The sequence below is a fragment of the Podarcis gaigeae genome (genome assembly GCF_964106915.1).
Source record: "Podarcis gaigeae genome assembly, chromosome: 2".
Lineage (NCBI taxonomy): Eukaryota > Metazoa > Chordata > Lepidosauria > Squamata > Lacertidae > Podarcis > Podarcis gaigeae.
The window spans coordinates 109,347,280-109,373,751 of NC_139679.1; the positions used below are offsets into that span (position 1 = coordinate 109,347,280).

Below are 26,472 nucleotides of genomic sequence, written 5' to 3' on the forward strand. Positions count from 1 at the left end.
AAGCCAACTCCTCACCAAAGAAAACAACCACAACCACATATTTCCTTTGGGATAATGCCTTTTTTTTTATTTACTTGCCCGTGGATTTACAGTTAAAAGTCCATTCCACGGATGGACTCAAATAACTCGAGACACACAAAAATTAAAATAATTATATATAGTACATGAAACAAACACAACTTTATTTGTGGGTATAATACATTTTCTTCCTTATCAGCAGTACAATATATTGTGGAAAGGGGAGTGGACTTTGGGGAAATAAGGTATGTACATTGAACTTCAAATTTCTCCCCTCAGATGGTACCTGGCTCAAGTTTAGAAGCTGGTTAGAATCACTGACAGATTTTTTTTTAAGCTAGCCAGAACGATAAATGACCACACAGCACCACCCACTGGTCATTTATGAAATAACTGCATTAGGAACTTCAGATCACTTTAATGCCTCTCAGTGAATACCAGTTCATGTCAAATAGTTATTACTTCTGCCATTTAACACGGTGTCAGGAGTGTGTACTAGACCCTGTAAAGAACAGAGAAACGGGGGGGGGGGGGTGCCTAGAAGGTTTACACTTCCCAGACAAGGCAGACAAGAAATTAGTAGAGGAAGATGGCAGAGATGGATAAACTAAAAGAAAACCAATCATTCTTCTCCAAGATCTCATCTTCTGCCACGTCAAGTGACACCTGGAGGTACCAGAACTTCTGAAGACTTAGTCAAACGTGGAACCAGTCACTCCTCACAGATTTAGCCTAACCAAAATCTGTTCTGCTCAGTTATGGGGCAGGACTTAATTCGAACCAGGGGATGACGGAAGCCTGAAATCTGATTCCAAACTCTAAACCCTAACAAAGTAAAGGGGGTCCTGCCATGTATGGAGCACATTTCCCACCCGCCCGCCCCCCTCACCAAGCCAATGCATCTTGTAGCTTCTGAGACAGCTTGATATCTCTCTCTAGAAAATAACTTAAGCCCTGCAGCACGAGAGTCTCCCTAACTCTTGCAAGTCCATTCGTAAATCCAGAGCCTCATGCTTGGCTGAAATCTCAGTTTCTCCACCACCAGCAGCCCTCCCCAAATTTAGCTGCCCCCATGCCGTAGCCTGAGCCATTTGGAGATGGCTTGTTCGGCCATCTTGTTGAGGGTCTTCAAATCTTGGGAAGCAGGGATTGCCACTCTGAGGGGCTCCAGGTAGGTTCTGCAGGTTCAGGTGAATATGGGTGTCTGGGAGCATCCAAACCACATTAGCTGTGGAGAGAAAAATGAAGATACACAAACAATAAATATCAAGACTAGGATGGAAGGCAGCGCTTGCATTTCAGGGTGCCAGTTGCTCAGTGGGGGAACCTCAAGGGTGTTTCTGTATAGGAGGTGTCAGACATCTTATTTTTATTTTATTCCATGAAATTTGTAAACCACTTGATTGCAAAGAGAATCTCCAAGCGGTTTATAAAAAAGAAAGCAAACATTAAAATTATCAACAAAAAGGAGTTTAAAACAGCCATTTTTAAAAACGCAGAAAATAATTAAAATATAAAATAAGCTGAAAACATATTAAAAATACTTGCTGGCTTCTACATCTGGATAGGCTTGTTTGAACAAAAAATGTTTTTAGCAGGCGCTTCCAGGCACAATTAAGATTGTGATGACATTAAATGCTCCTCAACAGTTCAGAGCCAATATATTAAAGGACCGTCCACGTCATGGAAGGGGAAAACAGTGGCATTCCGGTCATTGATGGACTACAACTCCCATGACTCAGTGGGTTTCTCCAGACTGTAGTCATGATGAGGGAAGCCACAGTGTATGATTGGTTGAGAGGAGCTGCTTCTGGCAAGCAAAAACACTTTGTCCTTCGAGCCGGAATCGAACCAGCGACCTAAGGATGGCTTGGACGACAATCTACAGTCCTCCGCTCTACCAGCTGAGCTACCGAAGGAACAAGCCCAAAGCTTTGCCTTGTTCTTTTCAACTTTGGATGTGGCTTCCTTTTTAAAAATAGATAGCAATTAGCCTACAGGGCATGGAAGTGGAATTTCAATGAAAGCTTCCATATATTCCTTGAGAAATCTTGGCACAAAGTCATGATGCTGCTGAGGTAGCAGGGGCAGCTCTGGTACCTGTGTGGATCACAGCATCACCAAAAGATGATGAACTGAGATGTGGGGAATCCCTTATAGCAGAAATGGAAGTATTCAGCCCTCCAAATGGTGCTGGGGCTGGTGGGATTTGGAGTGCATGACCCACTGAAAAGCCCCAGGGTTGCTCCCTCATCCTAAAATTTCCCTGGCCTGCAATTTGATACTTAAGCAGCTATCTTCTACAAACATGTTTAGGGCCATCTATAGTACGCGGGTGGCACTGTGGGTTAAACCACAGAGCCTAGGTTCAGTTTGAAAGCACGAAGTGCAAGTAGATAAATAGGTACCACTCTGGCGGGAAGGTAAACAGTGTTTCTGTGCGCTGCTCTGGTTTGCCAGAAGCGGCTTAGTCATGCTGACCACATGACCCAGAAGCTGTACACCGGCTCCCTCAGCCAATAAAGCGAGATGAGTGCCGCAACCCCAGAGTCGTCCATGATTGGACCTAATGATCAGGGGTCCCTTTACCTTTATAGTACTGTTTGAGCCCGTGTTTGCAGGGCTGGATTTAGGGTTTGATGAGGCCCTAAGCTACTGGACGTAATGGGGCCCTTTACATTGTCAACAACAAATTGTCGTTGTTTTTTGTGTTGAATATATGCTATGTTGTAATTTATGGACCTAATAGGTATCTAAAGCCACTTGCACATAACAAAATATGTATGTATTTTACCAAAGTAATTGGTGAACTGAAATACAATTAAGAAGTATATTAATAGTGAAATACAATTAAGAAGAAGTATATTAATAGTGAAAGTGATATTTTAGGGAGCAGGCTAGCAGGAGGGGCCCATTACTTACATCATTGGAGCCTACACAACACAAAACACTGTTGTTGTATGTAGGTTTTATTTTATTTGTTTTTTATCTTATATTTTGGAAATGTACATCCAGGTTTTTTCCCTTTAAATTTTTTGGAGGCCCACAAGAGAGTGGGGCCCTAAGCTATAGCTTGTTTAGCTTGTATATAAATCCGGCACTGTGTGTTTGGCTTACATAAAGCTGCCAGATTCGATGCCTGGCAAGGTTAGTTTTCAAGTATCTGGAAATCGAGAAGGTGGAGTAGACTCACCATCTGCAGACTTCTCTGATGACTTCCTGGAAAAAAGAGAGAGAAGGCGATATTAGATGGATAGGTCAAGGTGATAATCTTGTCTATATCGATGGAGCAGGAGCAAACGGAAAATGTGTTGAGTCAGATTCATATTGATTGGCAGTAGGTTCAGCAAAGTCAGAATTTATTCTATATTGTTTATTTATGATGGTGTTTATATACTGCACTCTCATAAAATATCAGCGCAGTGTACAGCAATATACAAACTTTTTTTTTTAAAAAAAAGACCATTAAAAGCCTTACAGATCAATCATGAAAATTACCAGCTACTCAATAAAATTTTAAACAGCTGCACAGGCCCGTCGACATAGAAAACAAAGTAGAATGTTTCTTTGCACAAGCGTAATTTAATTGGAATTCAATGCCAAAAGATATACGGTGACGACCATTGACTTTGATGGCTCATAAATGGAAGCAGTCACATCCACAGAGGATTATTTATTTATTTGCAATGTTGATAAGGGCCCTGATAAGGCCAGCGGCTCATCTAGTCAAGCATCTTTTATCACGGCAGCCAACCAGATGCTTATGGAAAGCCCCCAAGGAGGAGACGAGTGCCTCAAAAATCAATTGCTCCTATCTGTGTATTATGCTTATTTATTCCACATTATCCCAGTCAAGGCAGAGCTCTTATGAATGCAAACTAGACAATGCAAGTGTCCAAGACGAAGGTCAGCAGAGGGCTTGAAGGCAAGCGTCCCCAAGCCCAGATGAAGACATATCTTCCAGCATCTCACAGGTTAAATCAAGCCAGGCCATGCTTGTGTCACCCAAGTTCTCATGCCAAAGATTGCTGTCTGAATGTTGTCTCCTCCTGAACCAGGTACACATTTTGTGCTGTATTTGTCCCTCCTACCATAACTGCTCTCCAGTCTCCGCAGGCAAGAGGGTATATGGGTTAAAGGCTAATGAAATTGTCCTGCTGCACTAGGGATGAAGGGATCTGGGTTCTCCAGATGTTACTGTGAGCTCCCATGAAGTTCACAAGTTCCTCCCTGTGACTCTGGCCTGATGGTAGGGCAGCTCCTGGTTACTCCTTCCGAATAGTGAAGAAGAAGAAGAGGAGGAGGAGGAGGAGGAGGAGGAGGAGGAGGAGGAGGAGGAGGAGTTTGGCTTTGATATCCTGCTTTATCACTACCCGAAGGAGTCTCAAAGCGGCTAACATTCTCCTTTCCCTTTCCCTTTCCCTTCCTCCCCCACAACAAACACTCTGTGAGGTGAGTGGGGCTGAGAGACTTCAGAGAAGTGTGACTGGCCCAAGGTCACCCATCAGCTGCATGTGGAGGAGCAGAGACCCGAACCCAGTTCCCCAGATTACGAGACTACTGCTGTTAACCACTACACCACACTGGCTCTCTAGTGAAGGGGGGGCTGGAAGAGATTGGTGGAGAACTAGCAAAAGGAAAATAACTCTGGCTCCTCCAAAGGGTTACTGGTCTCTTGCTATTATAATTCCAGGCTTTGCAAGGAAATAAACTATGTTGTTGTGTTTGCTATGTCAGGGTAGCTAGCAGGATGTTGCTGGACTCCCATCATCCCCTGCCAGCATGGCCAGTGGTGAGGGATGATGGCAGCTTGGGGTTCCAACCACATTTGGTGGGTGGGACATTGACTCCTTCCATGTGCTTATTATTTAAAGGGGCAGGCCCACTATTTTGGACAAGCAGCCCCAGACCAAGGTACGAAATGAATTGCTAAATTGAAGGGTGCGTGTGCATGTCTGAAAAACAAGGCAATGAGCTGCAAAAGGACAGGGCTCACAATGACACAGTTTTGACTCCTTAACTGAATTACAAATTTCAGTAAGTGCAATTTTGTCTGTCCCTATGGGGCTGGCATGTTTGCCTAATTTCCCTCCTCTACACAACTAACACTGGTCCACCAGTGTGCCTTATGCAGTCACCCTAGTGAAAAATCTGCAATTTGCAGGGAGAATGCTGCTATGGGATTCACTATCCTCCCAAGAACTTGTGTGCTCCTAAAATCTCCCCTTTCCCAAATTACACTTAAATAGGCTATCCCACCCACCCAATTCCCCGACAGAGGATCTGTACCTTAACAGTTGTACGTCAGCCTGAAATTCAACAGATGCAATCATGGTCACCTTTGTTCTGGGAAAAGCTGTACCTGTTTAATTTCTGCTGGGAAGCTGTTAACGATAATTACATTGGCTTTGGTGGGGGAAAGAGTTGGAGCCCCTTCCATGTACAGTGGTACCTCGGGTTACAGATGCTTCAGGTTACAGACTCCGCTAACCCAGAAATAGTACCTTGGGTTAAGAACTTTGCTTCAGGGTGAGAACAGAAATCACGTGGCGGCGGCGCGGCAGCAGTGGGAGGCCCCATTAGCTAAAGTGGTGCTTCAGGTTAAGAACAGTTTCAGGTTAAGAACAGACCTCCAGAATGAATTAAGTTCTTAACCCGAGGTACCACTGTATACATTTGGACACACATGTATAAACACCGACAACTGGGAAACACTAGCCTGCAAGCGCTCCAATTAGAGAACAGCCTTTACCAAATTTGTCATGGGCTTTGAAGACGCTCGAACTCAGGACAAAAGGGAGACATGCCAAGAAGAAGGCATGCTTGGCAAACCCTCACCGTGATCAACTCCCGCCCAGAAACCTATGACCCCACTGTGGAAGGACGTGTGGACCCAGAACTGGCCTCCACAGTCACTTAGAGACTCACTTTTAAAACTGTGTTCATGGAAGAAGAAGAAGAAGAAGAAGAAGAAGAAGAAGAAGAAGAAGAAGAAGAAGAAGAAGAAGGGGAAGACTCTGTGTGCCACCTACTCACCTGGGCTTCCACGTGCTGTTCATGCCTGATAACCAGGAGTGGTTGGCTACGACCCAGGCTGAGGCATGGAGCAACATAAACACACCATTGTCTTGGGCTGCCTTACCTAATGGTTGGCCTACGAGTGGTTGAGTCACGAGGGAGGGTGGTGTCCCTGAAATCCTTCCCATCAGTTACATGCCTTGAGCCTCAGCCGTGCCAATTAAAGTTTTCAACCTTCGCTCTGCTCCGCAGCATGCTCCAGCCACTCGATGCACATGAGGTCACCCACAACCACCTCAGCCTCCAGGAATTTATGAGCTGCCTGTGTCTGGGGCAGAGGTGTCAGGCACGAGTTTTCCTCCAGCACCACAGGCTCATCCGTCCACAAGGATGCCATGATAGTCTCCTGTATCTAAAGGAGCGTATGAAGTTCCCTTATCCAGAGTTGAATCCTTGGTCCATCTAGTTCAGTATTGTCTACACTGACTGGAAGACGCTCTCCAGCCTTTCAGGGAGGCTTCTCTCCCAGCCCTACCTGGAGAAGCCAGGGATGGAACCTGGGACCTTCTGGACGCAAAGCAGATGATCTACCACTGAGCCAAAATATAGGAACATAGGAAGCTGCCCTCTACTGAGAACCAGACCCTCCAGCTCCGTATTGTCTACACCATGGTTTCCCAAAGTTGGTTCTCCAGTGGAAAACCAGTGGAAAGGGATGATGGGAGTTGTAGTCCAAAAACAGCTGGAGGCCCACGTTTGGGAAACAAAAAACAGGGTTCCAGATCAGGATCCTCCCCAGGCTTACCTGGATTGAAACTGGAACCTCCTGCATGCAAAGCCGATGCTTTAACCACTATGATATGGCTGAGAATTGTAGCTCCGCAAGAGGAATAGGGGTCACCTAACAACTCTCGGCACTTTTAACAAGCTACAGATCCCAGGAGTCTTTGGGGGGAAGCCATGACTGTTTAAGGCGGTATGATAGTGCTTTAAATGTGTAGTGCGGATGGAGCTAGAGTGATTGCAAGAGCAGAATACCTTTCACAAGACAAGAGAACTTATCGTGCGCATGCGCACACCCCAAATCTGCTCTAGAGGTTCTCCCACCCCTCTGGAGAAGATCTGGGTTGGGAGCAGAAGGAGGGGGAGCTCTGTCTAGTTGATGGGAGCAGCTCAGTGCCCCAGGTGCCAACATGTCAGGCGCCTCGGGTGAAAGTAGAAGAAAAAAACCACCAGAAGATGTCACTACAGTGGTACCTCGGGTTACAGACGCTTTGGGTTACAGACTCTGCTAACCCAGAAATAGTACCTTGGGTTAAGAACTTTGCTTCAGGATGAGAACAGAAATTGTGCAGCCACGGTGCAGCGGCAGCGGGAGGCCCCATTAGCTAAAGTGGTGCTTCAGGTTAAGAACAGTTTCAGGTTAAGAATAGACCTCCGGAATGAATTAAGTTCTTAACCCAAGGTACCACTGTATTTAGAAATCTCAACCTGCCCAAGTGATTGTGCGAGAGCAAAAGATGGATATGGTGTCAGCAATCCACACTCACCAGTGCACAGCAGGTGTGTCCTTTTGTGGCATGACTATGTGTGCCTTATATTTACATAGTTAAATATAATGACTGTTTTCTCACTGTGTGGCCCGGTTCGCCCCTGTTTCCTGCGATGTGCGCTGCTTGACATTATTAGACGGGAGCATCTTTTCCCAAAAGTACTTATTTGACTAGGTACATTCTGCCATGCATTAGTGACTCATCCAGCTTTGCCAGCTTCTAATGAGCAAGTTTATGGATTCCAGGTGCGATGCTGCTGGCAAAAAGAGACGTCTTGCGTTGGTGCAGCTCGACATGACTGCTCCTTCGCAGATAGCTATTGGGTTTTGCAGCAGAGCCGCCCACCACAGACTACAGGAGCTGCCTTCCAGGTGAAGAGGAAGAAACGGTGGCCTGGAGTTCCTCCATGTCGTCTTCCATTGAGGTTCTGAACTGTTCCCTGCAGCTGTGCCAGATCAGCATCAATGGGCTGATGTTAACAGCGACTGGGTAGTGGAAGAGCTGTAGCTTAGTGGTAGAACCTCTGCTTTGCAAGCACAAGGTCCTTGGTTCGATCCCTGGCATCTCCACTTAGGGCTGGGAGAAAATCTTGGATAGCCATTGAGGACAATAATGCTGAGCTGGACAGCCCAATGGTCTGAGTCAGCGCTAAGCATCTGCCTCAAGTTTATGACCGCGGAGTGAAATTTTCACCAGCTCATTTCTGAAGGTCAAACTGATTTTAAAGAGCTGACTAGACTAGGTTGTGGGACGCGGGTGGCGCTGTGGGTTAAACCACAGAGCCTAGGACTTGCTGATCAGAAGGTTGGCGGTTCAAATCCCCGCGGCGGGGTGAGCTCCCTTTGCTCAGTCCCTGCTCCTGCCAAACCTAGCAGTTCGAAAGCACATCCAAATGCAAGTAGATAACTAGGTACTGCTCCGGCGGGAAGGTAAACGGCGTTTCCGTGCGCTGCTCTGGTTCGCCAGAAGCGGCTTAGTCATGCTGGCCACATGACCTGGAAGCTGTACACCGGCTCCCTCGACCAATAAAGCGAGATGAGCGCCGCAACCCCAGAGTCGGTCACGACTGGACCTAATGGTCAGGGGTCCCTTTACCTTTACCTTAGACTAGGTTGTGGTTACCTGGCCACTCTATCTCCTGCCCATGATTCTTATGGTACTGGCTGTCCATCCCACTGTATCGCCTGCTGCATATATGTGGCACACATGAAGTCCTAATTGCCCCAGCAGGTGGGGCAAGCAAGGGGAATGACAAAGTTGTAGAGGGAGGAATGAGCAGAGAAGCATGGCGGAGCCACAGTTGTTACCTTTCGTCCTCCTCAAGTAAAGGATTGAAAGGACAACATCCCATATCAGAGGTAAGAGGCAGAAAACCTAAACTCCAGGTGTGCCAAACAGCAGGGAAGTGGGAGCAGGGACTAAGCAGCAGGCAAGTGACCTGAGGCTGCTGTGCCATCCATTGCATCAACACATTTAAAGGCACAGGTCTCCAAGGGGCTGACAGGGTGGTGTAGTGGTTAGAGTGTTGGACTAGGATCCAGGAGACCAGGGTTCAAATCCCCTCTTGGCCACGAAGCTCACAAAGGGTGACATTGGGCCAATCACTGCCTCTCGGCCTAGCCCACCTCACAGGGTTGTTGCGGAGATTAAAGGAGGAGAACCATGTACACCAGCTTGAGCTCTCTGGAGAAAAAGGCAAGATATATGTGTGATTTTTGTTGTTTGTTGTTTAGTCGTTTAGTCGTGTCCGACCCTTCGTGACCCCATGGTCCAGAGCACGCCAGGCACTGCTGTCTTCCACTGCCTCCTGCAGTTTGGTCAAACTCATGCTGGTAGCTTCAAGAACACTGTCCAACCATCTTGTCCTCTGTCGTCCCCTTCTCCTTGTGCCCTCCATCTTTCCCAGCATCAGGGTCTTTTCCAGGGAGTCTTCTCTTCTCATGAGGTGGCCAAAGTACTGGAGCCTCAGCTTCAGGATCTGTCCTTCCAGTGAGCACTCAGGGCTGATTTCCTTCAGAATGGAGAGGTTTAATCTTCTTGCAGTCCATGGGACTCTCAAGAGTCTCCTCCAGCACCATAATTCAAAAGCATCAATTCTTCGGCGATCAGCCTTCTTTATAGTCCAGCTCTCACTCCCATACGTCATTACTGGGAAAACCATAGCTTTAACTATACGGACCTTTGTTGGCAAGGTGATGTCTCTGCTTTTTAAGATGCTGTCTTTAAGATGCTGTTTTTAAGATATGTGTGATAGATAGATAGATAAATAAATAAAAATAAAATGCCAAGCACTGAACCAATGGCCTCTTGAGCCACACACTATAATTATCTGTAATTTTCTACAAGCAATAGTTGAGCTTAATTGGTGGATGTCATCCGGAGTCATCAGCACATGACAGGTGGCGTTCAGGATGCAGACACAAGTGACAATGTCCCTGCCCTAAGAGCACTGGGTTTGTTTGTGAGGTCAGGGCTGAGACGATGCCAACTTATCTTTCCCTTGGAACTGTCAGGTGGAGTTTCTGATTGCTTCCCAGTGATGTCGCATATAGCCAAGGACAGGAAGTCTTTCTGCCATTTCCTCATGCCTGGAATACTAGAAGTCTCTGACATGGTGCACTCATTGCTGTGCACATTGTTGCTGTTCTGTGTTCTGGTGCCTGGTCACTGTTCTGCCGAGTCGATTGCATCACCGTTGTGTTGGACTAGGATCTGGGAGACCCGAGTGCAAATGCCTATTCAGTCGTGAAACTCGCTGGATGACTATAAGCCAGTCACCATTTCTCAGCTTAAAGTACCTCACAGAGTTGTTGGGAGCCACACAGAGTGGGCTGGGGCAACCCAGTCAGATGGGTGGCATATAAGTCATTTATTATTATTATTATTATTATTATTATTATTATTATTATTAGAGGGGAGGGAGCCGAATTTAAAATCTTAACCCTGATGGGTCCAAAGTGAGCATAAGAACAACTCATAGCCTAAGACACTTGTGAATGACACCAATATGGAGTTGCCAACCTATGGGCACATCTGGATTTTTAAGTGAGTGCCAAGGGTGCCACACTCTCTGGCCTCTTACAGCAGAACTAATCGGAGTGTCAGAAACTGCATAGAGCTAAAGGAAGAAGTGGAAAAGAGGGTCCCTTGTCCAACACCCTCTGTCAGCTCCATGGACTTTACAAGTGAGAAAAAGCAAACCGCCCTCATCACCTACTAAGTTTTGTGGTGACCAGCAGGCGACGTCAAGGGCACCGCTGTGCCCATGGGCACCGCGTTGGCAACCTCAACTAGAGACAGGAAATATGCTGCTCAGGTGGAAGATGATTGTGCCATCTTTTGATCCTTGCTGAAGTCCCAAGTCCTGTGTTCATATGGAGCTACAGTTTATCTGCCATAATTTCAGTTAGAGACTTATTTTAGTTTTAGGATCTGGCTGGAAGGTAGCTTTGTAGATGCATGTTTTGATCATCTGTGAACAGGCACAATCCTGAGCAGGCACTTTCCACTGAAAAATTCAAGCAGCCAGTCTTCCTTCCCAGGAATGTCGCCTCTCCTCATCCAAAAGATCATAGAGGCTGAGATCTGAGGCACCTGAGTGCTTTTCATGCATTGTGTCCATTGTAAAATGGTTCACCTTCCCACTTCACCAATGGGCTTATTGCTCAGGTAAACAGTGCCATCTGCTTTCTCGTTCATTACTGAAGTCCCAAATCCCATGTTGATGTGGAACCATTTTCCATCTGCTACAATTTCAGTTACATTTACTTAAATAAATTAAAAATTTGCTCATATATCTGTGGTGTAGTGGTTAAGAGCGATAGACTCGTAATCTGTTGAACTGGGTTCGCATCTCCGCTTCTCCACATGCAGCTGCTGGGTGACCTTGGGCCAGTCCCACTTCTCTGAAGTCTCTCAGCCCCACTCACCTCACAGAGTGTTTGTTGTGGGGGAGGAAGGGAAAGGAGAATGTTAGCTGCTTTGAGACACCTTCAGGTAGTGATAAAACGGGGTATCAAATCCAAACTCCTCTTCTACTCTTCTTCTTCCTTTGTAATAATCTAATAATTCTTCCTTTGTAATAATCCACAGCCATTCTACCTGTCCTCGTATGATGACATCTCTTTCCAAAACCATCCTTTCCCAAGGGCCTGATAATCGTTAGGGCTGCGGCATGTTCTCTGGACAGGCTCAACCAGATTGAGAAATTAGCCTTAATCAAAGGGATCCTGATCCCATCAGAATCCTCACCACTCCTACGGATCTGTCATTTTACCAGGTGCGTTTCCTGCCTCCTCTCTCCACTTTCTCTCTTCGCTGCTATGTTCGGTCGCCATTATTAGAACGCTCTTCTGTCCTGCTAGATGAGCCAAATCTCTTGAACAAATGAAGTAGGCTTCCGTTGCCAATGTCAAAGGACACTAGGGAGGGGTCTTGGCTCAGTGCTACAGCATCCCATGGAGACAACCTGGGACTCTCTGCTTGCAGAGCAGGTGCTTTATCACAGAGCTGCTGACAGGTGTGTGTGCTTTAGCAGCAATGATCTTTTCTGGTTTGTGTGTCCAACGAGCAGGCTGGCCCCAGAGCTGTTGTCCCAGGAAGTATCAGTCCTGGTGCTTTGCAGCTGTGTAACTACGGCCAGTTAAGTCTCCTAATCCTTTGAAATGCAATGATCATAGGTTGCCACTTAAGGGATGAGCAAGCAGGAGCAGTCACGTGGACACGCTGAATTTCAGACCCTTTGTCCTTACGCCTACCTCTTGGGCCAGCTTGTTGGCTTAATATTCTGGGGTGACAATTAAAACTGTCTAGGCATGTACGCACCAAAGCAAACACCTCTTTGCTTTTATTCAGAGGTTAGCGATATTGCTGCAGTTGTTATAAGGTATGAGCAATACCAATTTAATGCAGATGTATAAAGCCCCGAGTGATTGGGCCTCTAATACAGTGGTAACTTGGTACTCCAACACTTTGGTTCTCAAACTCCGAAAACCAGGAAGTAAGTGTTCTGGTTTTTGAACATTTTTTGGAAGCTGAACATCCGATGCGGCTGTTGGCTATTGTTTCTGGGGCACATGCACCAATCAGAAGCTGCGCCTTGGTTTTTGAACATTTTGGAAGTCAAATGGACTTCCAGAATGGATTAGGTCTGGTGCTTTTGTTTTTTATATTTATTTTGTGTTTTTGTTTTTGAGGCTTTTTTGATTAATTTGTTTTTGTGACTGTGTGGAATCCAGTTCAGCTACCGACTGATTGATTGATTGTGTGTCTGCGGAAGTGGATAAAAGCGCCCCATCCAAACAAGGACTATCATCAGTGCAGGTAAGAAAAAAATAATAATTTTAATTTTTATCATCTACAATACTGTCTTATTTATTTTATAGTACAGTACATTGATTGTTGCTTTCATTTTATGGATCAATGGTCTCTTTAGATAGTAAAATTCATGTTAAATTGCGGTTTTAGGAGTTGTTTTTAAAAGTCTGGAACGGATTAATTCGTTTTGCATTACTTTCTATGGGAAAGCATGCCTTGGTTTTGGAATGCTTTGGTTTTGGAACAGACTTCCGGAACAGATTACGTTTGAGAACCAAGGTACCACTGTACCTGAAGGAGCATCTCTACCCTGCCTGGGTGCTGAGATCAAAAGGTGAGTCTGTGCATGCATGCTATGCCTTTAAAACACATTTCCCCCTTCAAAGAAGGGCAGGTCCCTTCCAGCTCTACAGCTCCACAGTTGCAATGGAAATTATTCAACCCCCCCCCCTTGCACATCAGGTTTATTATCAGAATTTCCAGACTTTCAGCTGTTTGCAATGGGCAAATCAAACAAAAGCAATTGAAATAGCTCAACACAATGGAAGCTTCATGGTTCCCCCAAATTCAGCTGAAAATGCAACTTATACCGGTTTCTCCAGGCTCACTAATGTTCAACCCCCTGAAGAGAATCACTCACAGCAGCACAAATACAACAGGTGTTTTCTCACGCACACCTGACGCAACTAATAAAGTTGTACCAGGTGTGCTTGAGCTGGAACACATAGAATACCTCAACTGGCTAAGGGTTTGCTGAATTTGGCTGCATGTTAGAAATATGGCTAAGTCAGGTGACCTGAAAAAGCAGTTTCTTTCAATCTCAAGCGGCCCTGAAAAATCGCCTTTTTTCATTGCTTACGTATGTAACAACAGCAGCTAGGATTCTTTATGCACAGAAATGGAAAGCTGAAGAAATTCCCACCAAAGAGGAATGCATCAGCAAAGTGATGGACTACACTGAATCAGCAAAGCTAACAGCTAAAATAAGAGAATGGAAGCCCTTTCCGGACAACTTGAAGAAATACTTTAATATGATAAATTCGCAATCAGGATTTGAACTGTGAGCAACAGAAATAATTAGAGATTATTGTATTATGGTTTTGATATTAAAGAGTGAAGAGAGCAATGAGATAGAATTTAAAAAAAACCCCATGAAAAATGGGATGGGAAGTCGATAAAGCAAAATAAGAATTTATTATGTATTGGAATTTTATGTGAAATTTGTGGAAATTTAATAAAATATATTATTTTAAAAAGGTGTTTTTTTCAGGGCCAGATTGCGTCGCCAGAATGCACGAGACAGTGGCACCCAAAATGGCCACCGAGATCTCTTGTGTAAATACAAGATGTCCCATTTTTCCCGGGACACTTGGTGGGGATGTTCTTATCCATGGCTTATTTGAATCCAGGTGTCTTCAGTCCTAGTCAGACACAGAGGAGCCCATTCCTAGACCAGCGGATCTTATAAACAAGACAGAGCATTGATCCATGTAGCTCAGCCAGTGTCTTCACTAGGGGTGGGCTGCCTTTTGTCTCCATTGTTGTTGAACTACAACTCCCATCAGCCCCAGCCAGTGTGGTCAATGGTCAGGGATGATGGGAGCTGGAGTCCAACAATGACCAAGAGTGAAAACTTTTTGACCTCACTTTCTCGGAAAGACTTAAAAAATATATATGCCCTGTTTCAGCAATGGCATCACTCATTGGCATGTGCCGCCATCCTGCTGCCCCACCAGTATTGCTGCGTATCTTGCCTGTCGAGAACAGCAAGGCCACTCTATCTGATCTCCACCTTAGCTACGTAGGAGATGCTGAAGCAACAGAAGGCGAAGGATTTGTGGGATGTGCCCGATAAATTGTGGCTGGTGCAATCCGGGAAGGCAGGTCAGGCCCATGAAATTTCCACTCCACAAGGTGCTTCCACTAAATTCCAAATTCCGTATTATGCTTTGCCCCTTTCTGTTTTGAGTAGGCATTACGTAAGGAAGGCTGGATCTTATCGGATTATCGTCTTGTTGCAGCAGCAAGAAGGCACAAGTTTTAAGACTTCCAGGAGAATGAAAATTCAGTGTAAAGAAACACAAGAGGAATGTTGTAACTCAAATCTGGGCTTGTGATCAGACTAAATTCATTACCGATGGAAATAGATCGGATTACCCTCAGGATAGTGTATGATAAGAGCAGCAAGCTTTGCATACACACACAAACATAAAACCTTGCTAGGCTCTCATCTATGTATATTTGCAAGAAGAGAAACCACTATTTTAAAAACACCCATATGACTATCATCCTCATGTAATATGTAATTATTACATAATACATAGTTGTCCATTTTTGCGGCTTTTCTTTCCGTCTTCTGATTCTCCTCTTTGCTTTTTCCTGTAGTATCAAGTTTCTTCCTCTATCTCCTCCTTCCGTGAAGATTCTAGTTAAGGTTGCCAACTTCTTTCCCAGCCCACGCACCTGCGCCTTTCATATAGCAGCTTGCTCTGCAGACCTTAGCAAGTGATTATGCATATTTCCATGTCTTAAGAAAGATTCACTGGCTGATATAGGCAGCTCAAGCTCTAGTTGAAAGAGACCATGCCTCTTTCTCAACCACTCCTGGTTAGTCCATTAAGTGTTCACCCTACTCCTTTCTCTCGCAGTGCTTTTGGAAATCCCCCTTCCAGAATGGAGGTCACTAGGTTTGCCAACTTTTTTCCTGCCTCTACAAAAGCTGTCCTTTTCCTTTTTAGATTTTATTCATTATTTTTCACGTTTGTATACCACCCGACCCTCATCAGCCCCAGCCAGAACAGCTAATGGTCAGGGATAATGGGAGTTGTAATCCAGCAAAATCTGCATAGCTTCCAATATGAAAATAGGGGTGTCCTAAGGAAAAGCAGAAGGGACGCGGGTGGTGCTGTGGGTTAAAGCACAGAGCCTAGGACTTGCCAATCAGAAGGTCAGCGGTTCGAATCCCCACGATGGGGTGAGCTCCCGTTGCTCGGTCCCTGCTCCTGCCAACCTAGCAGTTTGAAAGCATGTCAAAAGTGCAAGTAGATAAATAGGTACCACTCCAGCGGGAAGGTAAATGGCGTTTCCGTGCGCTGCTCTGGTTCGCCAGAAGCGGCTTAGTCATGCTGGCCACATGACCCGGAAGCTGTACGTCGGCTCCCTCGGCCAATAAAGCGAGATGAGTGCCACAACCCCAGAGTCGGCCACGACTGGACTTAATGGTCAGGGGTCCCTTTACCTTTAAGGAAAAGCAGGACATTCTGGGATCAAATCAGAAACCTGGACGGCTTCTATCATTCCAGGACTGTCTCTGCCTGGAAAATAGGGACAATTGAAGGCTCTGCATCTGAAGCACAGAAGGCTCCTTTCCCTCCAGATAATACAAAGCGGTTTTGCTCTCCTTCCTCTTTCTATCTGCCGCTCTGAGATCCAGGCTACCTGTAATGCTAATGTCAACGGCATACCAGATCAGCCTGTTTTCCGTTTCGGTTGAGGCATTTTTTGCGCATGTGTGCGCGCATGTTATTTTAAATGTGGAAATCCTGGGGACTGGCTGTCTGACGGTGCAATCCTAGACATGTCTGTTCAGTTCCGCTGAGTTCTGCGGGGCTTCTTTCCCCGTGCAAGTGGGTATAAGGTTGGAGCCTCAGGCTGGACAAATGCAAGAGAATGAGGAACATTTCACTGTGCAGGTCGAAGGCACGGAGCCTTGCTCGGATTTTGAGGAGGGTGAGGTTTCGGGATCTGCAGAGATCCTTCTACTGCTCCTTCTGTAAAATGCATCCTTCTTAAAGGTGATACACAAATAATAAGAGGTCTTTATGGATATCATGCCCTGCTTTGTGTTTATAGAATAACAGACCTGCAGAGCTGGAAGTCCAGCCCCACGCAGTGCAGAAATCACAGCTCAAGAACCCCTGACGATCCTAAGGTAAAGGTAAAGGTACCCCTGCCCGTACGGGCCAGTCTTGACAGACTCTGGGGTTGTGCGCCCATCTCACTTAAGAGGCCAGGGGCCAGCGCTGTCCGGAGACACTTCCGGGTCACGTGGCCAGCGTGACATCGCTGCTCTGGCGAGCCAGAGCCGCACACGGAAACGCCGTTTACCTTCCCGCTGGTAAGCGGTCCCTATTTATCTACTTGCACCCGGAGGTGCTTTCGAACTGCTAGGTTGGCAGGCGCTGGGACCGAGCAGCGGGAGCGCACCCCGCCGCAGGGATTCGAACCGCCGACCTTTCGATCGGCAAGTCCTAGGCGCTGAGGCTTTAACCCACAGCGCCACCTGCGTCCCCCATTAGACTTCTTAGTCACTTGTTAATTATGAGTTTGACCAAACTGTGGGAGGCAGTGGAAGACAGGAGTGCCTTGACGTGCTCTGGTCCATGGGGTTAAGAAGAGTCAGACATGACTAAACAACGACAACAAAAGTCACTTGCTACCTGAAGTTCTCCAAGTGACTTAGAACACAATGAAAATACATTGGTCCATGTAGCTCAATATTGCCTACACTGACTTGACAGTGGCTTGCCAATAAAAAGAAAAAGGCTGTCCGCTGGAGTTAAGGAAAAACACATCCCCTGAATTCCTGAGGTGTCACCACCACACCACCACAGCTTATGGTAGTCCCTGAAACATGTAACAATAATCAACTGAAATTAACCTTATGTAAGAATAGCCTGCTGGATCAGGCCAGTGGCTCATGTAGTCCAGCATCCTGTTCTCGCAGTGGTTTAACTGGCGTGTGGGAAACCAGGGAGCAGAATATGAGCACAAGAACACACTCTCCCCTCCCATGATTTCCAGCAACTGGTATTCGGAAGTACCTGACGATCCTACCTCTGCTTAAAAACCTCCAGTGAAGGAGTAGTCCCTAGAGTGTTTCTCCTGGGGAGCCTCCAAACTGACAGGCCTGCCTTCCCACATAACTCAAGTGTTCCTGCTGTCCTGCCATAGCTGCCTAAGTCTGCAGGAAGGATGGGAAAAACTTGGGTCTCCCAGATAACAAATCGGACCGTTCACCCATCTAGCCCTGACCGCAGTGGCTCACCAGAGTCTCCAACTCTCAGAGTCCTTCCCAGCCTTCCCTGGAGGTGCCGAGAATTACCAGCGTGCAGAGAGCACACTCTGCCGCTAAGCACCGGCCTCTCCCGTAGCTCGGAGGAGACAAATTTGCTCTGCTTGAGAAAATGTACAAACACGGCTGGAGGGGAATTTCCCTAGGGAAACAGCACATGATGACAGGGTAAGGGGGAAAAAGCCTGTCGTATGGATCCATGGGGCTCCCTCACCCTGTGGTTGCTATACTCCCAAACTGAAAGAGGTCCAGTGTCAGATCATCATCTTATCATACCCATGTTTCTCCCATGAAAATAGGGTCGTCCTAAGGAAAAGTGGGACATTGCAGGATCAAATCAGAAACTGGGATGGCTTCTGTAAATTTGGGTTTGTCCGTGGGAAATAGAGACACTTGCAGGGTTTTTCTTATGAAGTCTGCTCCTGATGTTCTAGGCCAGGCTACTGAGGTTCTAGAGCAGGGACGGGGAGCCTGTTGTCCTCCATATGTTGTTGTATTTCAGCTCCCATCAGCCCAAGCCAATGGTCAAGGATGGCTGAAGGACCATGTGTTTCCCCATCCCTCTTCTAGGCAGAGATGTTTTGGACTACAATTCCCATCAGCCCCAGCCGCAGTTGTAGTCCAAAATTTATTGAGGGCACTAAGCTGGCAAAGGCTGACATACGAGGAAGGGGAAAGGGTGGATATCTCTTGCTGCTGGTTAAGTCTCTGGTTTTCAGTTATTGATGTTGTCCAACTGTAAGAAAACATCCCTGTGCTCTTCAGTATCTACTCTGTTTTCTTGGCTTTGTTGCCTTTAATTGCTGGAGTGGCAGTCAGAAATTCAACAGGAACTGTTTTCTGCACCCCAGTGCTGGGGAAAAGCTTCACTGACTGAATTTCTGTCTGTCCTCTTAAAAGCAGAAGTGGATGACGACTTTCTTTCCACCCTCATTCATGTTTATATTCAGTTAAAGGGAAAGGTTTGAAACGGACCTTATATAGCAATAGATCTTCCTGGCAAAGGAATTTGTTTAAAAAATGTGAAAGAAAGAAAAAACACAGGACCCTGGATTCCTGCAAATTAATCTCAGATTCTGTGACAAAAGCCTTTTCATGTCTGAAATGAAAGGTGGTAGCTTAATTGGAATTCATGCTTTCTTCATGGAAAGCCCTTCTCCTGAGACCTTTAGGGGCCAGTTGCGGTTGTTCCTTGGGGAATAAAAGCCAGATGCAAATGCAATAATACCAAACAAATCAATTCAGCGATGAGATGCACTCTGCACATACTCAGAGACCTTCTATCCTCTTTTTTTTTGCAATTTCTAGAACTGAGTCCTGGGATTGACCCTTGGTGAGCCCCGACTCCCCTTACTCTCGTGTCATACCTTTTCCTCCTGGATGCCGGTTGCAGGAATCCATCCCCCACGGCGCCTCCTGGGCTTGGGTGCGAGGGGCACGTGAGCCGTCTTGGCGTTGAGATGCTGGGTGATCTTGACCTCCACCGCCAGCTTGACGTTGGTCCGCAGGTTCTTCCTCTCGAAAACTGCCTTGCACTGGGGGCAAGAGAGTACCCTGGGGCCCTTCCCAGTCGCGGCTGCCTCTTCCCAGTAGCGGGTGATGCAGGCCCGGCAGTAGCTGTGATCGCAATCCAAAATCACCGGGTCCTTGAAGTGCCCCCTGCAGGCGGGGCAGATAGCTGCCTTCTGCAGCTGAGCCACGAGCCCTTTGCCTTCCATGCTGCGTGTGTGCGTCTCTGTCGGTCTGTGTGTTCTGTGGTTTGATGCTGCCAGCCAAGTGCTTGGCTCTTTATAGAAGGGGGCGGGGCCACCGGGGAGGTCTGGGGTGGAGCACCTCCCAGCTCCAGCTGCAGGTAAACAACTCTTGCACAACCAGCCTCTTCGCTCTGCGGCAAGCTCAGCTTTCCCTGCCAAGATGTGGCAGGAACTGCCTCTAGGATGGAAGACGAGCTTGTTTTTGGCTCTTGGGGAGATTCTGCCGTCTGATAAGCCGTAGCTGTTAATGCTGGCGGGGGCAAGGGAGGCGGGAGGAGGTGCAGCTGGGGTTTTATCTGCAGTGCTAGAGCTGGGATCCTGATGCCCATCTTTCCTTGAGCTTGGCAGATCTGCCCCAAAGCAGGAATGGATCTCGGGCCAGCCCAAGACATTTTGCTGCCTGAGGCAGAGGACAAGGTGGTGCTCTTCTCCATCGCATCTGGGGGCAAGGGCCAGAGGTCAGTGGTGGGGCATCTTCTTTGAATGCTGAAGAAGAAGAAGAGTTTGGATTTGATATCCCACTTTATCACTACCCGAAGGAGTCTCAAAGTGGCTAACATTCTCCTTTCCCTTCCTCCCCCACAACAAACACCCTGTGAGGTGAGTGGGACTGAGAGACTTCAGAGAAGTGGGACTAGCCCAAGGTCACCCAGCAGCTGCATGTGGAGGAGCGGAGACGCGAACCCGGTTCCCCAGATTACGAGACTACTGCTTTTAACCACTACACCACACTGGCTCTCAGGTTCAACCCTCCATAGCAACTCCAAGTAAGATTGGTGGGGTGAGCTGCTGCCAGTCTGTGCAGACAATACTGAGCTTGTTGGACCAGCACGAGGCAGCTTCCTACATCCTCTCCTATGCACAAAAAGCCATAATGGTTTAGTCATTGAATCTTCATGGATTGACGGCTGGCTTGTGGTGCAATGATGTGGCAGGCAGATGTGATTGGCAACAAGGACAGATGGGCAGCTGAAATTCTGTTCTGTGTACAAAAGCAAAATGGACTGACAATTGAACCTTACTTCAATCTGTGGCTGCCACACATGCGCACTCCGTATGGAATGCTGCTCATGTGTGCCGTCCATATGGACATCAATATGGGCTGCCGCTTCCATGGTGACCATATGGGCTGCCGTGCGAGCGGCATCCCATAAGGACTGCACATATGCAGCAGCCCATATGGTTGCCGTGCAAGAGGCAGCCCGTATGGACAGCGCGAGAGAGCAGTAGCCCATACGGACACCGCGCAAGTGGCGCCCATACTGACTATGCTCGTCCTCGGCTGCTCTACAGCTTGGGGGAGGCAGGGGCCATCTTGTCACACACACCCCAGAGTGGCACCTGGGGTGGACCACCCCCTCTGCCCCCCACTTCATACGCCTCTGCTGGTAGTGATGGGGTGAGATCTTCTATCACACAGGCTACATTAAGGAGTGCAGGGCAGGCTGTGGGAAACAGACAGTTCTTCCTTCTAGCTCCTTACCTCCAGTCATTTGCTGCCAGCATCTGCTGCCTGAGGTGTCCGCTTCACTCTGCCTAATGGTAGAGCCGGCTCTGAATGGTTCTAAAGAGCTCTGGTAAATTCATGCGCATGAACACTGAGAATCATGTACACCCAGATGTTTCACATGCTACAGCTGTCCTCATCTATTTTAAAGTTTTGATAAACCAAAGCAATTTCATATTTTTCTACTACAACTCTGGACTTTTTAAGATCTTTGGAACCAGGACAGGACTATTGCAGAGTTAAGTCAATCCAGGATCATAGAAATGTAGAGTTGGAAGAGACCACGAGAATCCAGCAAAGAGGCTTTCACAATGTACCGTATTGGCTCAAATATAAACCGTACCCGCAAATAAGCCTCACCTTTAAAATTCAAGGGGGTGGGGGAGGAGGAAAAAAGACAATACCCAAATACAAGCCGCTCCCTTAAAATTCCATAGGCCCTCACACCCGTAAATGGCAAATGTAGAAGAAAATCCTACAGCAATATCGTAAAAGCCAAATTTTGTAAGGCTGCAAATTTAAGCCACACTTTAACTTTTCATGGTCTGAATTTGGGGGGGAAAGAGTGTGGCTTATATTCAGGCCAATACGGTATTTATATATCACAAAAAGTAACAATCCACACAACATGTCAGCACGCCATGGGGCCAACAGCAGCGGGGCAGGCTGACTTCATGCGAGCAACCTGCAGGATGTGCTTGCATGGCATGTTGACATTGTGTGGCCCCGGGCCCCCTCAAACGTGGGGGGAGGTGGCCCATGGGGTCCACCGAGGGAACCTTGGTTTGCAAGAATAAGGGCGTATGTACCTATTTTCGTTTGTGAAATGCTGGAGGTTGTGGCATGGAGAACATGGGTGGTGGTAGGCAGTTATTCCAGGTCAGGGAATCCAGAGTGCAAGGTGTGTAAAGATGTCTCAGTCATGGGCAGAAAAAAAGAAATGCACCTGATTTGTCCAGAAAGGAAAGCAGCTGTGACCGAGGCCTACTGTGCCACCTGAAACCAAACACCACTTTAGAAATATTTGACAGCAATAGCAGGCAAACAAACCCCACCCAAGGCTGGGTCTTTTCTCTTGTCAAATTCTCATGTTTCCTCTCAGCTATTTTGGCAGTGGTGTGTGCTGTTTGTTCTGCCAATAGTATGTTTTGAATGCAACAGAATGGATTTTTCTGTTGGGAAGGGGAATAGTTGGACGCTCGCCAGAGCTGCGCTCCACCCTTTCTTTCTTGCTGAAGTTCACGTCGCCCTTCTCTTTCCCAGGAGCCAAAAAAATGCAAAGCAGCCCAAGCTCTGAGAGCCTGGGAAAGGATCGCAGGGCTGTGAGTGGGAACAGATATCATTCTGATTTATTTATGGTACAGGTATTGGTTGGCACCCGCCTGTCTCAGGAGACAATGGAAAAGTCAAACCATTGGAGAATTACAGTGCCTGTTGTTGCTGCTGAGACTGATACAGGAGAGACATGTTGTGTTGCATCTGGGGCAAATGAAGGCGTCCGGTTGTGCTGCTGCAGATGCACCATGGTTCATCTTCTCTTTGCGCTCCTCCTCCTCCTGGTGATCATTCCTCCTCTGATCACTGCTGACTGTCTCCAATCAGATAAACCATCCGGCCCAATGGATGAGTTGGTCAAGCTGAGAGAGGCAGAAAGGTTGAGGACATAATGCAAGCCCCTGCAGGATCAGGCCAGTTGCCCATCTGGAACAGCATCTTGTTCTCACAGTGGCCGGCCAGTTGCCTATGGGAAGCTTGCAAGCTGGACATGAGAGCGACAGCACTCTGCCCACTTGTAATTGCCAGTCACTGGCATTCAGAGGCCTACTGCCTCTCTGACAGTGGAGAAGAAGAAGAGCTTGGATTTGATATCCCGCCTTTCACTCCCTTTAAGGAGTCTCAAAGTGGCTAATATTCTCCTTTCCCTTCCTCCCCCACAACAAACACTCTGTGAGGTGAGTGGGGCTGAGAGACTTCAAAGAAGCGTGACTGGCCCAAGGTCACCCTGCAGCTGCATGTGGAGGAGCGGAGACGCGAACCCGGTTCACCAAATTACGAGACTACCGCTCTTAACCACTACACCACACTGGCTCTCAGAACATACTGGAGGCAGAACATAGCAGCTGGTTGGTAGCCACTGTTAGCCATGCTCACCAGCTTCAACAGATGTTCACGAGTTTGGCGGACAAAGTCTTTTAGGGATGTTACAGCTGTGTCATGCTCCCAGGATGATAGCCAACCTGCTGCCATGGAGAAGAGGGAGGGTCTCAGAGAAGGAGGGTGTGCCCCTGAAGACGAGGGACACAATCCATTAGAAGGGACCCATTCCTTGGGGGATAAGCAACTATTCTGTTTTGCTGAGGACATTTCTCTGGCCTGGGATTCTGGTAGCGGGCGATCTGATCCATCAGGAACATAGCTGTGTGAGAGAGATGGGTGAGACACAAATATTCTTGAACCTCAAGGGTTTTGAGCAGACAGGGAATAAACCTTGCCGTTTCCCCCATCAGTCAGGAAATACATTTCTACACCTTAGATCCAACCTAGACATTGTGTGTGTGTGTGTGTGGATTCTGACAGTAAGCACGGTTCAACAGTGGAACAGTCTGCTTCCGGAGGTTGTGGACTCTCCTTCCTTGGAGGTTTTTAAGCAGAGGTTGGATGGCCGTCTGTCATGGATGCTTCAGCTGTGATTCCTTCATTGCAGGGGTTGTACTAGATGACCCTTGGCTCCTTCCAATTCTATGATTCTGTTTGGGGGACTGTTGTTTTCCTTGTTTTCCCCCTTTCTTGCTCTCAGCATCTTCTTGATAGGTTTTATTTATTGTGATGGTGGTTCAAATGTATGGCACCACAAACTTTTCACTCAAGGAGCTTAAGGCGGTGTACACAATTTCATCCTCCCTTTGTTCGCCTCACAACAATCCTGTGAGGTAGGTTAGGCTGAGAGACGGTGACTGGCGCAGGCCCATCCACTGAGCTTCATGGCCAAGTAAGGATTCAAACCCTGGTCTCCTAGGCCCCAGTCTGACTCTCTAACCACTATGCTGCACTGACTCAATGAGGCATCATTGACTGCTCCACACAGCTCGCCCTATCCCCAAAGCCACTGCTTGTTTCAGTAGCGCTTGCTGAACCTTGTTAAGTGTTATTCACACACACACACAGGCTGGATGAGCTGCCAGTTCCAACGAAACTACTCAAGTGGAGTTCAATGAGATCACTTTGGGTCAGGATTTCACCCACTGGGAGCTAGAAGCTGACTTGCTTCGGCAATTCATGGAACAGCCCTATATGGTTATATAGTGGCTGAAGAAAGGATTTGCATGGGAGCTGAGCCAGGCTCTGAAAGGCTGTGGCTCAGGAATCTTGGAAGATTCCTGCCTGCTGAGTATTCTCAGATTAGGCTCTTGTAATGTGAGTGAGCTGGCATTTCTCTCCCTTGAATGACGCAGACATCCAGAGGCATGTCCATCCTTCTTTCAGCAGGGGAGCGGTGCTCACACTTTGACTTCCTCCAGCTAGACGTGTTTTGAAAATTCGGGGCTGGCCCTGCAATTAGGTAGAGGGAGGCAGCTGCCTCAGGCGGCAGGTCCCAGGGGGCAGGGAGAGGCAGTGAGGTGTTGAAGGACAGAGCAACGTGTGTTTGCTGCACGGCCTGCCCTGTGGTCCCTAAGCTAGCCTCCGTCTGGTACAGTGGAGGATGCTGCCCCAGATACAGCGCTGAATTAAGCTGCACCATATATTTAAACCATGTTGCTTCCCCTAAAGAATCTTGGGGACTGCAGTTTGTGATGAGCACTGGGGAATTTTAGGTCCGGCAGTTCCCAGGGTTCTTTGGGGGAAGATGGTGACAGCAGTCATGAAATTAAAAGACGCCTGCTTCTTGGGAGAAAAGCAATGACAAACCTAGACAGCATCTGAAAAAGCAGAGACATCACCTTGCCAACAAAGGTCCGTGTAGTTAAAGCTATGGTTTTCCCAGTAGTGATGTATGGAAGTGAGAGCTGGACCATAAAGAAGGCTGATCACTGAAGAATTGATGCTTTTGAATTATGGTGCTGGAGGAGACTCTTGAGAGTCCCATGGACTGCAAGAAGATCAAACCTCTCCATTCTGAAGGAAATCAGCCCTGAGTGCTCACTGGAAGGACAGATCCTGAAGCTGAGGCTCCAATGCTTTGGCCACCTCATGAGAAGAGAAGACTCCCTGGAAAAGACCCTGATGTTGGGAAAGATGGAGGGCACAAGGAGAAGGGGACAACAGAGGACGAGATGGTTGGACAGTGTTCTCGAAGCTACCAGCATGAGTTTGACCAAAGTGTGGGAGGCAGTGGAAGACAGGAGTGCCTGACGTGCTCTGGTCCATGGGGTCACGAAAAGTCAGACACCACTAAATGACTAAACAACAACAAGCCTAAGATTCAGTTGCCAATAGGGTGAGCTTCTGTATTGGAATTGGGGGAGCTGGGGAAACCCTATACTGCTGTCAGCCTCAGGAAGCAAAAGGCCTGGGTTCAAAAGGGGGTTGTAGGGAGAAAATGCATTTGATATTCTGGTTCATGTTACTGAAAAGGACGTCTGATGCCAATGGATTGAAAGGGGACTGTTGTCCCCATCCCTTGCTTTGCATTGCATCTACCAGCAGATGTCAACACAGTGATGGAACATTGACTCATACCCTTTAGGGTTTGGAGACAGGATATAGCTCAGTGGTAGAGCATCTGATTGAGTCCCAGCTTCAATCCCCAGCATCTCCAGGTAGGACTGGAAGCAACCCTCACCTGAAAGCAATATGGAGCTAGATGGACCAGTGATCTCGCTCAGATGTTTACAATGCAAAGTGTCCTCCTACCTTGGCACTCCACACCTGAATTAGTTATTAGAAGGAGTAGGTTGTATCGAGTGCTAGTCCTGCTCAGAGACCCACTGAAGATAATAAGCATGACCAATGCTATTTTTCTAGAAAAAGAGGTTCTGGAACTCACCATGAATGCCTCCCTTGTTCTCTTATCATGCCAATGGCATCTACCTGACAGGTGCCAGAACTCAGTTCCTGTGATTTCTGGCTGAAAAAAAGCCCTGGGCACGACTAATTTAGCTTCACTGGGCCGAATTCAACATCACTTGGGAAGATGGGCGAACTAATGCCAGTGTGCTAGATGAAGCAAAGATCACCAGTGTCGAAGCAACGATTCTTCAACATCAACTTCGTTGAACCGGTCATGTTGTTCGG

At 47.3% G+C, this 26,472-nt stretch overlaps 1 protein-coding gene and 1 long non-coding RNA gene across 2 annotated transcripts; both read right to left on the bottom strand.

The window, feature by feature from the left end:
• Nucleotides 1–40: 40 nt before the first annotated feature.
• Nucleotides 41–19,905, bottom strand: RNF39 (ring finger protein 39). Its single transcript, XM_083725468.1, has 3 exons — nt 19,347–19,905; nt 3,212–3,237; nt 41–1,246 (listed from the first exon to the last, which is right to left on the bottom strand). The coding sequence occupies exons 1-3, from the start codon at nt 19,695–19,697 to the stop codon at nt 1,243–1,245; spliced, it is 381 nt and encodes a 126-aa protein (XP_083581594.1). The 5' UTR covers nt 19,698–19,905; the 3' UTR covers nt 41–1,242.
• Nucleotides 16,524–19,338, bottom strand: LOC310838241. The gene is made up of 2 exons (XR_014560841.1): nt 17,729–19,338; nt 16,524–16,822 (listed from the first exon to the last, which is right to left on the bottom strand). It is a non-coding gene; the product is annotated as an uncharacterized lncRNA (long non-coding RNA).
• Nucleotides 19,906–26,472: the final 6,567 nt, after the last annotated feature.

What these genes read in the sequence shown, in the direction of transcription:
- RNF39 (XM_083725468.1), bottom strand. Translation starts at nt 19,697, where the DNA reads ATGGAAGGCAAAGGGCTCGTGGCTCAGCTGCAGAAGGCAGCTATCTGC. An exon ending in CCGGCATCCAGGAGGAAAAG is followed by an intron (nt 3,238 to 19,346) that starts GTATGACACGAG and finishes TCTTTTTTCCAG; the next exon opens with GAAGTCATCAGAGAAGTCTG.